This window comes from Siniperca chuatsi, linkage group LG5 (genome assembly GCF_020085105.1).
Source record: "Siniperca chuatsi isolate FFG_IHB_CAS linkage group LG5, ASM2008510v1, whole genome shotgun sequence".
Classification (NCBI taxonomy): Eukaryota; Metazoa; Chordata; class Actinopteri; order Centrarchiformes; family Sinipercidae; genus Siniperca; species Siniperca chuatsi.
In genome coordinates, this window is record NC_058046.1 from 31,023,805 (window position 1) to 31,038,348 (window position 14,544).

Below are 14,544 nucleotides of genomic sequence, written 5' to 3' on the forward strand. Positions count from 1 at the left end.
ATTGAAAAGCAGAAAGGCCTGAATCGGCATACAATTCAGTATTTGTGCATCTTGTCATAGAGGGTTGTAGCCTCACGCACCAGTTACAGCAGATCCTGAACGCACTCCTCTTGATCTTATGATTATCTTTTTTGATGTCACGGCGTTGGCAGCCTTGTTCTGTGTCCAAACTTCTCAGTATCGGAATGTCAGCCCCACGGCTTGCTTATCTTCACCAAGCAAGCCTCTAGGGCACAGTGCTCTGTTTCAAGGTGCAAGGTCATCATATGCTGTATCACACAAAACCAAGAATATTATTGCACATAAACAAAGGTGATATTATTATTAGTATTAACATAAAACATAGGTATTAATTATTAACTATGAGTTTCCACCACAGATCCCTCCTTTGGGACTACAAAAGTCCAATACTTCATACTCATAGTGTCATGGTACAGCTGTACCATTCCTAGTGTCTCTGTCTGTTTGTCCGCTGTTGGTTCCCCTCCTGCGTATGTCTGTGTGTGTGTGTGCTGTGGGGCATGCCAATCTGAACTTCCAATCAGAGACTGACACACCTGCTACCCATCTGCTGCTGCTCACCTGCTCTCCATCCACAATCTGCCACAAAACACCTGGCAGTATATCTACCCGGCTCTTCTCACCAGTCTTCGCCAGATTGTTTGTTTACCCAAGTGTTATTATGCCTCGACCTCTGACTTACCTTTCTAGTAAATTATCTTCATGTTATCTGAAACTCAGACTAACTCTGACTCCCTGTGTTCAGGTTCATTCCTCTCACCTACCTCCAAGTTACTCACCAGCTTTCCAGGAACACCTCACCTCGATCTAAGTTCCTAATTATTTTTAGCAGCTCACTGCATGTGCTCAATTCTTGTGCTGCCTTTGACACAATTGACCATGGCATTCTTTTAGATAGACTGAGACACTGGATGGGCATATCTTGCACTGCACTATACTGGTTCTCATTTTATCTGTTCAATAGGAAATTCTGTGTCAGCATTAATGTCATGTCATCCTTCTCCCATATCAAGTACGGTGTGCCTCATGGTTAAATTCTGGGTCCAATACTGTTCTCCTTATACATGCTTCCCTTGGGTAATGTCATCCGCAGACATGGGATTTCTTTTCATTGTTATGCGGATGACACACAATTGTACCTCCGTGTCAAGCCCACTGACCTTAGTATGCTGAGTTCTCTGCAGGACGGCCTGTCTGAGATAAAAAATTGGATGTCAAATTTTCTACAGTTCAAATAAAATTTGAAATCCTTGTTATTGGGCTCCAACATATCACTAAACAAATACTGCCATCTACTGGTGACCTGTCACAACATATCAAGCCTGTTGCAAGAAATCTTGGTGTCCTGTTTGATAGCAATTTATGTTTTGAGCAACATGTCACTAAGCTTGTCCAATCATGTTTTTATCACCCCAGAAACATTACAAAAATCTGATCTATTTTAAATCTTAGTGATGCAGAAACTGTTGTACATGCTTTTATCTCCTCACGCCTTGATTATTGTAACGGTCTGTTCACTTGTCTCAATCAAACAACTCTGAAACGATTGCAGACTGTACAAAACTCAGCTGCTAGGCTGTTAACCAGGACCAAGAGGTACAATCACATCACACCTGTTTTAGCCTCTTTACATCGGCTCCCTGTTTTTTTAGGATTGATTTTAAGATCTTATTGATTACTTTTAAGGCTCTTCATGGCCTGGCTCCAGACTATATTTTAGACCTTGTAATCCCTTTTGAACCTTCACGTAGTTTGAGATATTCGGGCAGGGGTCTTCTGTCTGTTCCTGAGTCCAGGATGAAAACTAAGGGGGACAGAGCTTTTGCCATCAGGGCCCCTAGGCTCTGGAACAACTTGCCTGAAGAAATTAGGTTGTCTGAGTCAGTGTCTTCTTTTAAGTCTAATCTGAAAACACATTTTTACCTTTTTCCTGATTTTACCTGAACTGTCTATTTTATTGCTTTTATGTATTTTATTTCTTTTATATTTTATCATTCACTGTGGTATTTTATTTATCTTTCTGTGAAGCACTTTGTACTTTGTTTTGATAAGTGCTCTATAAATAAAGTTGTATTATTATTATTATTATTATTATTATTATTATTATTATTATTATCATTATTATCCTCACTGCTCCACCTCAGCCCGCTGTCCTTGCTCCGCCTGCCTGCTTTTCCCAGTCTCTTGCCAGCCTGCTGTCTTCACCCAGTCCACCAGCTCACAGCGGTCACCTCCACACTCCTGGTTACTCATTGTACTTCATAATAACCTGAACGTAACTACTTTAACTCCCTCTGTGCTAGTCGTGCTTTTGGGTCCAGCCACAGTGTACCACAACACATAGAGGTTAAGATACATACAGTATGTTGGGTATCCATGCCATTGTTTTTGGAACGTGATGTTGGTGCTGAGTCTCTAATTTTTGATAGTGTTAAATCTACTCCAAATTTTACAGCAGCATATTGCAATACCAGGTAATTCAAGAAACAATGTTGGAACTCTAAAGAGCTGCACCAGAGGATTTGTTGTTTTGGAGAAGGCTGCTATGGAATTATGCTAGCTACAGGGGGGACATGACAAAATTTTCATTTTTGGCTGAAGTGTCTAAAACTCAATGATTCAGCAATTGGTTGAACTTGCCCACATGATCAGTCTTACCTGATCCAAGTTCTATTGTGTGACAAAACAGAATATCTTATTTGTAAACTCAATCTGCTGAAATAAAACTGTGACTTACATATAGCATCTATGAAACTAACCCATTCATATATTTTTCTTTATACAGTGTTGGTGTGTTAAACATCATGAGTCTTTCGAGGTCATGGTCAGAATCATCATGACCCATCAAGTTCTGTTTTGTGAGAACAATGATGAAGTCTTTACTAATTTTCAAATTAAGCAGCTTCACTTCATCACACACATTCATACAAGAACAGGATTATGCTTTGCTTTTACTGAAGCATACATTGATCATCCACACATATTATAACTGAGTGGACAACGGTGTCTTTCAGGAGAAGAAGTATCTGTAGGTACCAGAGGGGTCCAAGTTTCAGAGAAATCATCGGCTATCCTCTAAAAATAATAAAACAACAATATAGGGTGAAGATCCTCTTTGGCCCTGTTCACAATTCAGGTTTTTTTTTTAAACATAAAACAGTGTTGACTCAATCCTGTAATCCTTGGTTAAGGTTAGTGTTAAGGTTAATTCAACCTTGCTTGTCCAATTGGTGGGTTCATCATTGCTGTGCAGCTAAGCTTTGTTTAAACCCTCAGAACTTTATTTTAAATTCAAGTGAATTACAGGGAAATGTTTATAAAATGATGCACAAGACATGCAGATATTTTCTATTTGATGTAATGCCATAAAACAATGGCATTGAATATTTCACTCAATATAAGTGTGATGTAGCTTCAATGAATCTGCAACCAGCAGTGTTTTTTATCATTATGAGATACTTAAGGGGAAATGTAAGGTAAAACTTGAGTTTAAGGGGTTAAACTAGGCAAGCAAAACAGTTAAAGGTTAAAGATGAGATTAAAGGTTAAAGTTACGTAAATAAAACAGTTTGGTTAAGGTTAGAGTAACACCAAAGTGTGATCTTGGATTAGTGCCAAGTTAAAAGTAAATTGTCAGAGTCGTGGTCAGATGAATTATGATTCAGGTAAGAATAAAAAGTCTTGATTAATTTACAGTTTTAAGTAGCTTCAATGAAATAGTCAAATACAGAAACCAGTAAGAGACAATGACCTGAAACTAGAGATACACCGATCGATCGGCCGGCGACCAGCTTGATCAGTCTCACGTATCCAATTCTGTGTCGGTCAAATTTACACGAATGCTGCGCCGCACGATGGTTCATGTCATGCGCACAGCTGCACCGAGCGGCACAGACACTGACTGACTGTTGTCACAGCCACACACACGCTGGCAATTTGTAAATTTACCAAAGTATATTTGCCGACCCATTTTAGCACGTTACAGAGAAACACAGAGATAGACGTTATCTGGTATTAGACCTACATTAGAAGACGCGGACATGGTGGATATTTTACAAGCACGGACCAGGTAAAATGTAAGTGCTGCCATCTCCAGGAATGCTCTCTGGGTCGGGGATGGCTCACTATGGCAGAAGAGACGGGGCAGGGACAGACGTGTCCCTTATTACAAACTCACTTACAGTGATTTCACTACACAATATCAGTACTTACAGATTAACTGGTGTGATTTTACAAGTAAAATCATTTTTAACAAAATTAATGATTATAGATACGGTGGGTTAATTAAATATAGAAATGTGGGTGTTGGTGAATGCACAGAAATATTAAAATTATTAAAGAGCAAAAACCTCTCAGAGAGCATTCGTGATGTCTGGTGGCTCATCTCTGTCGGCAGACTCCATGTGAGAGCTGTGGTTTCATGGAGTTGCTATGTCACCACTAAAGTCTGTCCAATGATTTTTTGCAACTCCGATGAGACACAACAGCACCTCCTGATAGACTGCTACAGGGCTCAAGAGGTCTGGTCCACTTTGAAGGGACTCGGACTATCCTTCACCGTCAATTACAACTCAGTCATGTATGGTCTCCTTGAAGAGAATTTGCCTACAAAACAAAAAGAACTGTTTCAGCTGGTCATCAGCATCGTCTCTGCAAAGATCTGGAAAACTAGATGTGCCATGGTCTTACAGCAGACTATCATTGACAGCAAAATGGTCGTGAAACATGTGCTGACTGACCTCAGGAGGAGGAGGACTTTAGATAAAAGACAAATACTCCCCTGGAACACACTGGACTTTTAATATCTCACCTCACTGTGCACTTTATCACTTTTTCCACTTTGTATTTTGTTTAATATTCCTGTTTTGAATTATATTGAATTATTTATGCTGTGTTTCTGTAAAACTTTGTATGTAACCTGTTGAAACATAATAAAGATTTATTTTTAAAAAAAAGTAAAACAACAGTGAAGACAGTGCCGATGTCATTCACTACCACCTTGGTTTCGATCATCGGCGATGTCAACAAGTCTCCTCCACATGCGACTCATCTGCTGTTGTGAAAACATAAATGCGGGTTAAAAAATCCAAATATGAGTTGTGTTTTTTGGGCAACTTTATAAAACATACTGCTGATGAACAAAGTCAACAGAGCAGAAAGATACAGGGAGAGAGAAACAGAAAGAGGCGGGATGGGGCAAGCCGGTGTGTGTGGGGGCCACCTACCCCAGGGGCGGGAGAACTGAAGGGAAATCAGAATCAGACAAGAAAATTGCAATCAGTGCATCTATACCTGAAACCTATAGCAAAATAAACAGTAAATGGACTGTACTTATATAGTGCCTTTATAGTCTTTTCCGACTACTCAAAGCGCTTCAACTACATATCATGGCAGGTGCCATCAGTTTAAAGAAAGTAAATCATTCACACACTGAAGGCACAGCCCTCGGGAGCAATTTGGGGTTCAGTGTCTTGCCCAAGGACACTTCAACATGTGGGCTGGGCGAAGCTGGGATTGAACTGCCTTCCTTTCCGCTTGGCAGACAACCTGCTCTACCACTAAGTCACAGTCACCCCCACTGACTACTGTATCATGACTATCTTGGTAACAAGAAATTAAACAGCTGAAACTTATATAGAGTTCTTCTCCAGTTCCTGATAGATAGTCCACTTAGGGGGCTCCAGACCTCAGAACTGTCATGGGCTATTGGCTAAAAATTAGGACAAAGCTCTCACATATTATGTCCAAAACACTTTCTATATAATGCGTGCACCACATTTTGCAAAAAACAGTATCTCCAAATGCAAGATTATGCAAGATCACACACAATCCAGTCAAAATTTAAGTATCATACATATTTCACAATATTGATAATGACCTCTGCTCCAGGAGAGGGGTCTGCAAATACAAGACTGAGTATTGAAAGTTTTGTTTTTTCTCTATTTTGTGCATAATAGCATGTGTTGCCTGCAGTACGAATATACACACGGCACAAGTAACTTCCAAAAGGTCTACAAAAAGGTACAACTTAATATTTACATATTATAAAGTTCATGATTTACCATATCCTGGATTGACTGATGAATCTCAATGTTGTTGGCCTCTGTCAGTGCTTTCCTGTGATTAAAGATGCAAATGCTTGATTTTAATAAATGTTTATCTTTCAAACACCAAAAGATTTTAATGTTTTCCTCTAAAAGCTTGTCTATTCATAATAACACTTCTATGTGGTGGCTTCTCTCTGAGTAAATAATCAGCTATGTCTGGAAATAAGTTCATGTAAGTAAGAAGTTTAAAAAGTCACGGTCATAATCCATCTCACTCTAACTAAACCTGAGAATTTGCAAAGTTTAAGGGCCTGTTGCTATGGTTACAAGTTACACAAAATCTTTAATTTGATTTAAGGAACCAAAAATCCTGGGATTAAGTCAAATTGATAACAAACAGCTAAACAGCTAAATCACTTAAACCCACTTCAAAAAATCCAAACTATTCCTTCATCATCCCTGCCGCGAAATCAGTTGAATGAAGCAAGCATCAGCTAGCTAAGTTAGCATGAACTCCTAAAACAGAGTCAAAGTTACCAGTTATGACCTAACACTAGTACAGAATCACAACAGCGCTGTTTATTGTAGTCGTCATTTTGTTCTTGCTGGAATCTCAGTTTTTAATCAAAAACCAGGGAGAATATATTTTCTTTTCAATCTGTCCATTTTCCCCCCTGGGATGTGTGCACGTGGTTGTGAGTGAGAGTCGACTCATGGACAAGTGGGCCATGATTGGTCCGCAAAACTGGAAGGTTTTGGACTTGCCAATCACAGCATAGTCTTGCGAAAAAGAAGTTGGGGGGAAAGACCGCTAAAATTGTAGATAGGCAAACGGCTAACTTAAAAGTTTGAATTTGTTAAATAAAATGTCTAAGTATCGGTATGCCCTTGTGTCTTGGACTAAGAGACCAGACAAAGATGCGTTTAGCATCGTACCAACAAACTGGATAATTTACTTTGACCCAACAGATACTGTTCGTGTGGAATGCCGCATGACTAAAACCAAGAAGCCTGTCAATGGATGGCAAGTTGAGCATTCAATGGTGCTGCAGTTAGCAGGCAAGTTTTTCATTTCATTTCAAGCAATTTTAACAGTGACCATAACTTATGTAACATAACGTAACTGACCAAAGATTAATCTTGTTATACCTTATTGCAAAATAGGCTAACTTACACCCACACCCTGTGAGGTCCCAATGACCTTTGACCAAGTGTATGTTTGTGCCAAATTTTAAAAAATTCCTTCAAGGCATGAGATATCGTGTTTATGAGAATGGGATGGACGGACAGACAACCCAAAAACATAATGCCTCCGGCCACATCTATCGCCGGCATGGAGCCATAAAAACTAACAAAAAAACTCCTAATGTAGTGGAAAAAAGTACTTCACTTAGATGTTATACTTTTGCTGTATTGTACTCTCTGACCAGCAGAGGGCATTTTCAATGAATGAGCAGCAGGCAGCAGCAGATTGAAGCTGAGGTTATTTCTTCTGTGTTTCCCTTTTTTTTTGAGTTGGAGTTTCTCTTGCCAGCTACGAGGGTTTAGGTCAGGGACTTGCGTTTTGTTTTCTATAAACAGTGATTAAGGGCCCTAAATAAACTTGTACTTGAACAGTTTGGTGGTATCTCACTCCAGCAAAGGAAAGTAATTGGCATTTAGTAACACTGATGTAAACAAGTAGGCATTTTTGTCCAACGTAAATGATGTGAATGATGCTTATTCTTAATGCTCTCCATGTTGCTACTGAATTTTCAAGCTTACACATATCGATTTGAGTAATTCATGGCTCGTTCAAGTTCATTTGATGGTGACAGTTCCGATGTTGGATAGTAGCCTGTGCTTTAAATGATCACAGGAGACTGTCTAAATTGAAAGAAAAACAAGAAGACACATGCATGTGCAGGTCCTGGGTAATAGGAAATCTGAAATTTTAAGCCAGTAAAAACCCTGACTTGGTGTTGAAGATCACATATGGAATAAGATTCAGCAACTGTATTGACTACTTCTTGTCTCATATGCTAAACTGAAGACAGCTTGCTAAACTACTGGACGAGCCGCCAAAGGAAATCACACTTTTGGATCCTGATTGTTTTCTTCCATATAACAATCCCATATCTGCAGAAGGAAGATTCAGGTTTTACCGTCTTCTTCATGGATAACCGCTGAGCCCTGCTCTCTCCCCACTAATAACTGTGCTTTAAGTCCAGTAACACGGCTGTTGAATGAAAGTTGGCTGCCGGGTGTGAATTGACATACTGACCGTTTTCTCCATGAGTAATTCCTGATTAATGATTACCTTTTTTTGTGGTAATCATGAGGTAAGAGCAATTACTTAGCAACTACTCAGTATAATGTATCACTTTACTTAGAGGTGCAGAAAAAGAGTAACTAATGATTAATTAATGAGTAATTAATGAGTCGTTACTAGTTTTGTGCCGCTCAGTGGCTGGTTCAGAGTTAATCAGGAACTACTCATGAGGAAAGTGGTCAGTACGTCGATTCACAGATATTTATGAACTAATCATTATGTAATGATTTAATATAGTTCATCTGTTTTCTAGTAACTCTCCAATCTCCATGTATACAGTTTCTGAGATATTCAGGAACTACTTATTAACAATTAATTAATTATCAGGTCGTTCCTGATTCGTTCCTCACTCATTCCTTAGTAACTACTAACTAATTTTGTGTACCATATAGTAAAGTGTTACCAAATGTGGAGAAGGCAGTAGCCCGTATAGATTGTAGTGATGTCTTTGGTCGCATCCAACTGCAATCCAGTTTCCCCACCTAGTGTTTTGTATAGCTGTTCAATTATCTTTCTTGGAATTTCACAGTTTGTGTCTCCAGTTGGAGTTGAATCCTCATCTTCGAACAGGTGTTTGGGTTTCCTGGGTCTCTTGTGGTCTTTTGGCATGTCCACTTTTAAAAGTTCCCACTGAGCAGATTTCATTGTAGAATTTTTAATGCAAACAAATGAGAAAAATCAACGCTTTAAATCTTATCTATCAGATCGATCTCATTTTGTGCATGTTAACAGTGAGTCCTCCATGCACACCAAAGTAAGTCATGGAGTTCCACAAGGTTCTGTGCTTGGACCGATTCTATTCACCTTATATATGCATCCTTTAGGCAATATTATTAGGAAACACTCCATAAACCTTCATTGTTATGTAGATGATACCCAATTATATCTATCGATCAAGCCAGATGAAACTAACCAGTTAGCTAAACTTCAAGCATGCCTTAAGGACATAAAAAACCTCGATGACCTGCAATTTTCTGATGTTAAACTCTGGCAAAACTGAAGTTATTGTACTTGGCCCCAAAAACCTCCGAGACACATTATCTAAAGACATAGTTGCTCTAGATGGCATTGCCCTGACCTCCAGCACCACCGTAAGGAACCTCAGAGTTATCTTTGTTTAGGATTTATCCTTTAACTCCCACATGAAACAAAACTCAAGGACTGCCTTCTTTCACCTACGCAACATTGCTAAAATCAGGCACATCCTTTCTAAAAATTATGCCAAAAAACTAGTGCATGCATTTCTTACTTTTAGACTGGGCTATTGCAATTTCTTATTATCAGGCTGCCCGAATAAGTCCCTTAAGACGGTTAAGTGGTTGTGGGCCACCTGCTGCCCCCGTGTTCCTGCTCGACAACTGCTACTTCAGTTGTTGTTATTGGCTCTGTTGCTGATGCTGACATTATTTTTCCTATAGCTGTCATTTCTATTGTTACTAATTTATTAATATTAACACTACAATTACTCTTCTATTATTAAAAAAAAAATTCTACGTGGTCTTTGCATTGTGCCCCCGCCCCCTCCTCTCTCTCTCTCTCTCTCTCTCGCTCAAAACCTCTCTCTCTCTCTCCCGATGGCCGCCCACCATTGAGTCCGGTTCTGTCCAAGGTTTCTGCCCTCTTAAAGGAAGTTTTTCCTTGCCACTCTCGCCAAATGCTTGCTCATGGTGGGATTTGTTGGGTCTCTGTAATTAATATTATAAAGAGTACGGTCTAGACCTGCTCTATAGGAAAAATGCAATGAGATAACTTTTGTTATGTATTGGCACTATATAATTAAAATTGAAGAACTAGGAAAAGAGAACATATTTCTTAGCTTCTCTGCACTGGCTCCCTGTAAAATCCAGAATAGAATTTAAAATCCTTCTCCTCACCTACAAGCGTCATATCTAAAAGAGCTCATAATACCGTATTACCTGACTAGAACACTGCGCTCCCAGAGTGCAGGGTTACTTGTGGTTCCTAGAGTCTTCCAAAAGTAGAATGGGAGCCAGAGCCTTCAGTTATCAAGCTCCTCTCCTGTGGAATCAGGTCCCAGTTTGGGTTTGGGAGGCAGACACCATCTCCACATTTAAGAGTAGGCTTAAGACTTTACTCTTTGATAAAGTTTATAGTTAGGGCTGGCTTGGGTGAGCCCTGAACCATCCCTTAGTTATGCTGCTATAGGCTTAATTTATTAATTTTAAGATTACTACCATTACATTATTACTAATTTAAAATTCTAGGTGGTATTTGCATTGTGCCCCCCAGCCCTTCCCTCTCCCCCACCCCCTTATCTCTCTCTCTCTCAAAATCTCTCTCTCTCTCTCTCTCTCTCTCTCTCTCTCTCTCTCTCTCTCAAAACACAGCAGTGGTGGATGACCATCCACCATTGAGTCTGGTTCTGTCCAAGGTTTCTGCCTGTTAAAAAGAAGTTTGTTCTTGCCACTGTCGCCAAGTGCTTACTTGGCGACAGTGGCAAGAACAAACTTCTTTTTAATCCCACCATGAGCAAGCGCTCATGGTGGGATTTGTTGGGTCTCTGTACATAATATTATAAAGAGGAAAAGCATAGGAAAAATGCAATGAGATAACTTCTGTTATGAACTGGTGCTATATAAATAAAATTGAATTGAATTTGAATTATTTTCTATTTGCCTTGTTGTTGAAATGTGCTATACAAAAACTTGCCTTGCCTTGCTATGGAGTAGTTTAGAATAAATTCAACTTGTTGTAAACAGTACTTTATTATAAGATCTACACCAATGGACAGCTTATGTATCCTTAATGCTTTCTGAGTTACTGTATTCAGGCTTTAAAATATATTGTGCTATGATGAGAGTAATTATCACTGTAACTAAACCATCTATAGGTAAAGAGTTGGAATGGAATGTCTAATTTATGCTTTGACATGGTTAGTTGACCTAAGAGGCCCTCACTGTCCTTCACACTTAGCATACTTATGTGGGCAGACTCTGGGTGTCTGGAGGTAACGATAAGATGTCGACCTTGTTGATGTTCTCAACTACCATGATAATGGCAGGGTCTGGACCTAGAGTAACACACACACATTCTATTGCCTCCTCTCTGGTGTCGTTATGATATGTGATTTTGTATGAAGTAGGACATACTGTATAAAGCTGAGTGAATGTAATGTTACTTTAAGATTTTGGTATCTGACTGTGCCCATGCATACATGTTATACCAAGATCGTATTTGCTATCCAATTTGTGAGTTTATTCTTCTATTCATCAAAGTGAAAAGTGACCAAGAAGTAGAAGTTTTTCCACATTATACATGACAAAGGCAATGATGATGAACAACTCCTTCTATTATAACAAGTGTTGTAGTTCCACTATATCACAGTCCTACAGCTTGGATGTCGTGTGGAGTCTCGTTGAGCTCGAAGCCGTCGTCGTGCTCAGAGCTCCTTTCTTGCCGTGCCTGAAGCAACATGTGACACTATTAGTAAAAAGCAATGGAGATCTGAAACTTTTACAGTAGTATTTCGTATTGGGAGACCCTGAGCATGAACACTGTTATGTTGCCTGAGGTTAATGCAGTCCAGGTGGTCTTACTTGTTTTTGTTTTTCAGAATGAGTTTTCCGAGTGGTGACTGTGGATTCACACACTTTTCCTTATTTGCTGTTGTTGTAATACTAGGAGAGAAGAAAGAGCCGTGTTAGAGAGAAGCTGAAGAATGCAGAAGAATGACATGTCAGTAAACGGAGCTTAATTCAGCTCATTTACTCACATAATCTCTGTATGTGGACAGAAGATACTTGGATGGTGTATGACTGGCTCTGCCTTGATGAGCTGTGGGTTGATCCTGCCAATGTAACTGTTTAAACACTTGCACTTATTAGATCTGTTGGCTAGTTGCCCTGTGGGAAGAAAAGACACAACCTTATTAACTGCTGATCATCTTTTAAGTCAGTTAGCAGACTTCAGAATTAACATGTATCAATGTTTTGTCAGAGTCAGAGATGCTCTGCAGGTAGAACTATTTTCACTGATTGACGTCAACTTCAGTGGACGGAGCTAAAAGTCAGCATAAACAGACTGCAGACCAGTGAAAAGGTAAGATGTAAATGTAATGAAGCCTGGCATTCTTGCTAATAACTGGCATCCTGCCATTCTGTAATATATGTAATGATTTTTCTTGGTATTACTATAATGTACTATTTGGACATATAAATGTAATGATATTATTAGTATTAGTATTAGTATATTATCATATACATAGATTCAAATTTTCTGGTGCTAAAACTTTATTTTCAGTTTATGTATATGTTTGTAAGATTTATAATTGACTTTAATTTGTTGAAATGAACAGTCCATCCGGTTGTTTGTTCTTATTGTTTACATTAGTGTTTAAATATTGGTCATGGACTGTTTACCTTTAACTCTTTTTTTTCTAAATTCAAGTATTTTATATGTAAAGCATTTTTGTAGTAATTGAAACTTTCAAATAACAGTTTTTTTTATTATTTTCCCTGTATTTACATTAAAGCAGTATAAATGGATTTTTAGGCCTCTTAGAGACAGTGGAACAACCTGTAAACACAACATGTGACATATTATTTTATAAAGTAAACAGGTGAACCTGTTAGCAAACAGTTGCCAATTTACACATTCAGCTGATATAAAGCAACATTAGCATTCATGTCCATCTCATGAATCTCAAGTCCAATATTCACTCTCCTTTTAGCTCTGGTTTTGTTTCCACCAACTGACTGAACCAAAACAGTGAGCTCAAAGATGCTGAAACACCTTGTAGAGCTGAGAGGAACTGCAGAGTCAGGTGATAGATCTCTGAGTTCATCACTACCATTATGTACCATTACCTTTAACATTTCACATAGTCATTTGATCCAGTGTTAACATAAAATTATATATATTATTATTATTACATATAATATTGATTAGTGTAGATTTAAAGTCTATTCAAAGCAAACTAATGTCATTACAGGCATTTTACTACTAGCTGCAGATATTTTCAGCTGAAATACATTGTTAACTGCAAGTGTTACCCGTCATTGACTTTGACTGACACTTTTTGAATAATACGTTTGTTGCACAAGGAGCAGCCGCTTTGAGCTGCATTGCTGCTTGCGACTGGAAGAAAAGAACAGTCATTGTACCATATTTGTATTGCAACCCAACACTAAACTAAACAGTTTGGTATTGGTACTTTGGACAATCCTAATTATGCAAAATACAAGATGCAACATTTAAAGCAAAACAAACCATATTAACATATCTAACTTTCAGCTGCTAAAGTATGGTGGGATGTAAGCTCTAGGACAAAATATTTGCAGAAAACTAAACCTTTCACACTACCTTGTGCATAGAGGACAAGCAGGCAGGTGAGAAAGGCACTGACAGCTGAATTCATAGTTGTGGCTGTAGACAGATTCTGGCTCACACTCCACTGTGTCTGTCTTTGTTCTGGACTCCTGATGGTGTACAGCTCAAGGGATTACTCACATTTATACACTGGGCAACACCCACACAGGGCTGCTGTACACATGACACGATGGTTTCACTTTCCAGTATGCCTTTCACTCTCTCTGTTTCTTCCGTTTTTCTCCAACAAGCCTGTTTCCCAGAATCAGAGACACTTCTTGTCTAGAAGCTTTGGCTCAGAGAATCATTTAGTCTACAGAATGGCCTCTGTAATATTGTATACATGAAGAAGAGATGTCTTTGAGCAAATAAATTCAATAAATCACACTAATGCAATCATTATACTTGCTTACACCAAAACATAGTCTTGTCATTCCAAGATTCAAAATGAGAAAAAAAAAACATTTTTTCACACCTATTCTTGTTCCAGCAATTCATTTGGATCTACTTTATACTGTATGCTTAAAATCAGTGAATTATTCAAAGTCAGTGTACCATGATTTTATATGTCCACCATTCCATCAAATAGAAATATTCTACATTGTGCATTTATGCATCAAAATTCAGTATGACATATTTGGTATCTTTGGAAACTTTAGGATCCTAACAAGGATTGACAATAAAGATTTAAATGAAGCTTGGTTGCACAGCATGAGTTTGAAATGGTGGACTCACAGCTTGGTGAACAAGTGAGCACTAGGTGACCAGAGGTTCCCAACCTTTTTGACTTGTGACACCTTAAATCGAAATACTACAGACTTGCGACCATTAGTCACA

The 14,544-nt window shown here is 38.7% G+C and overlaps 1 protein-coding gene across 1 annotated transcript; it reads right to left on the reverse strand.

The window, feature by feature from the left end:
• Positions 1-11,573: 11,573 nt before the first annotated feature.
• On the reverse strand, positions 11,574-13,858 carry LOC122875929 (C-X-C motif chemokine 10-like). Its single transcript, XM_044195623.1, has 4 exons — positions 13,702-13,858; positions 12,113-12,242; positions 11,937-12,017; positions 11,574-11,802 (listed from the first exon to the last, which is right to left on the reverse strand). The coding sequence occupies exons 1-4, from the start codon at positions 13,754-13,756 to the stop codon at positions 11,727-11,729; spliced, it is 342 nt and encodes a 113-aa protein (XP_044051558.1). The 5' UTR covers positions 13,757-13,858; the 3' UTR covers positions 11,574-11,726.
• Between the last annotated feature and the right edge of the window lie 686 nt (positions 13,859-14,544).

Bases quoted from the DNA above. Each gene is read 5' to 3' on its own strand.
- LOC122875929 (XM_044195623.1), bottom strand. From the start codon at position 13,756: ATGAATTCAGCTGTCAGTGCCTTTCTCACCTGCCTGCTTGTCCTCTAT. The intron at 12,243-13,701 runs GTAGTGTGAAAG...TTCTTCCCACAG, and splicing joins GCTTGTCCTCTATGCACAAG to GGCAACTAGCCAACAGATCT. The intron at 11,803-11,936 runs GTAAGACCACCT...ATGTTGCTTCAG, and splicing joins ATTCTGAAAAACAAAAACAA to GCACGGCAAGAAAGGAGCTC.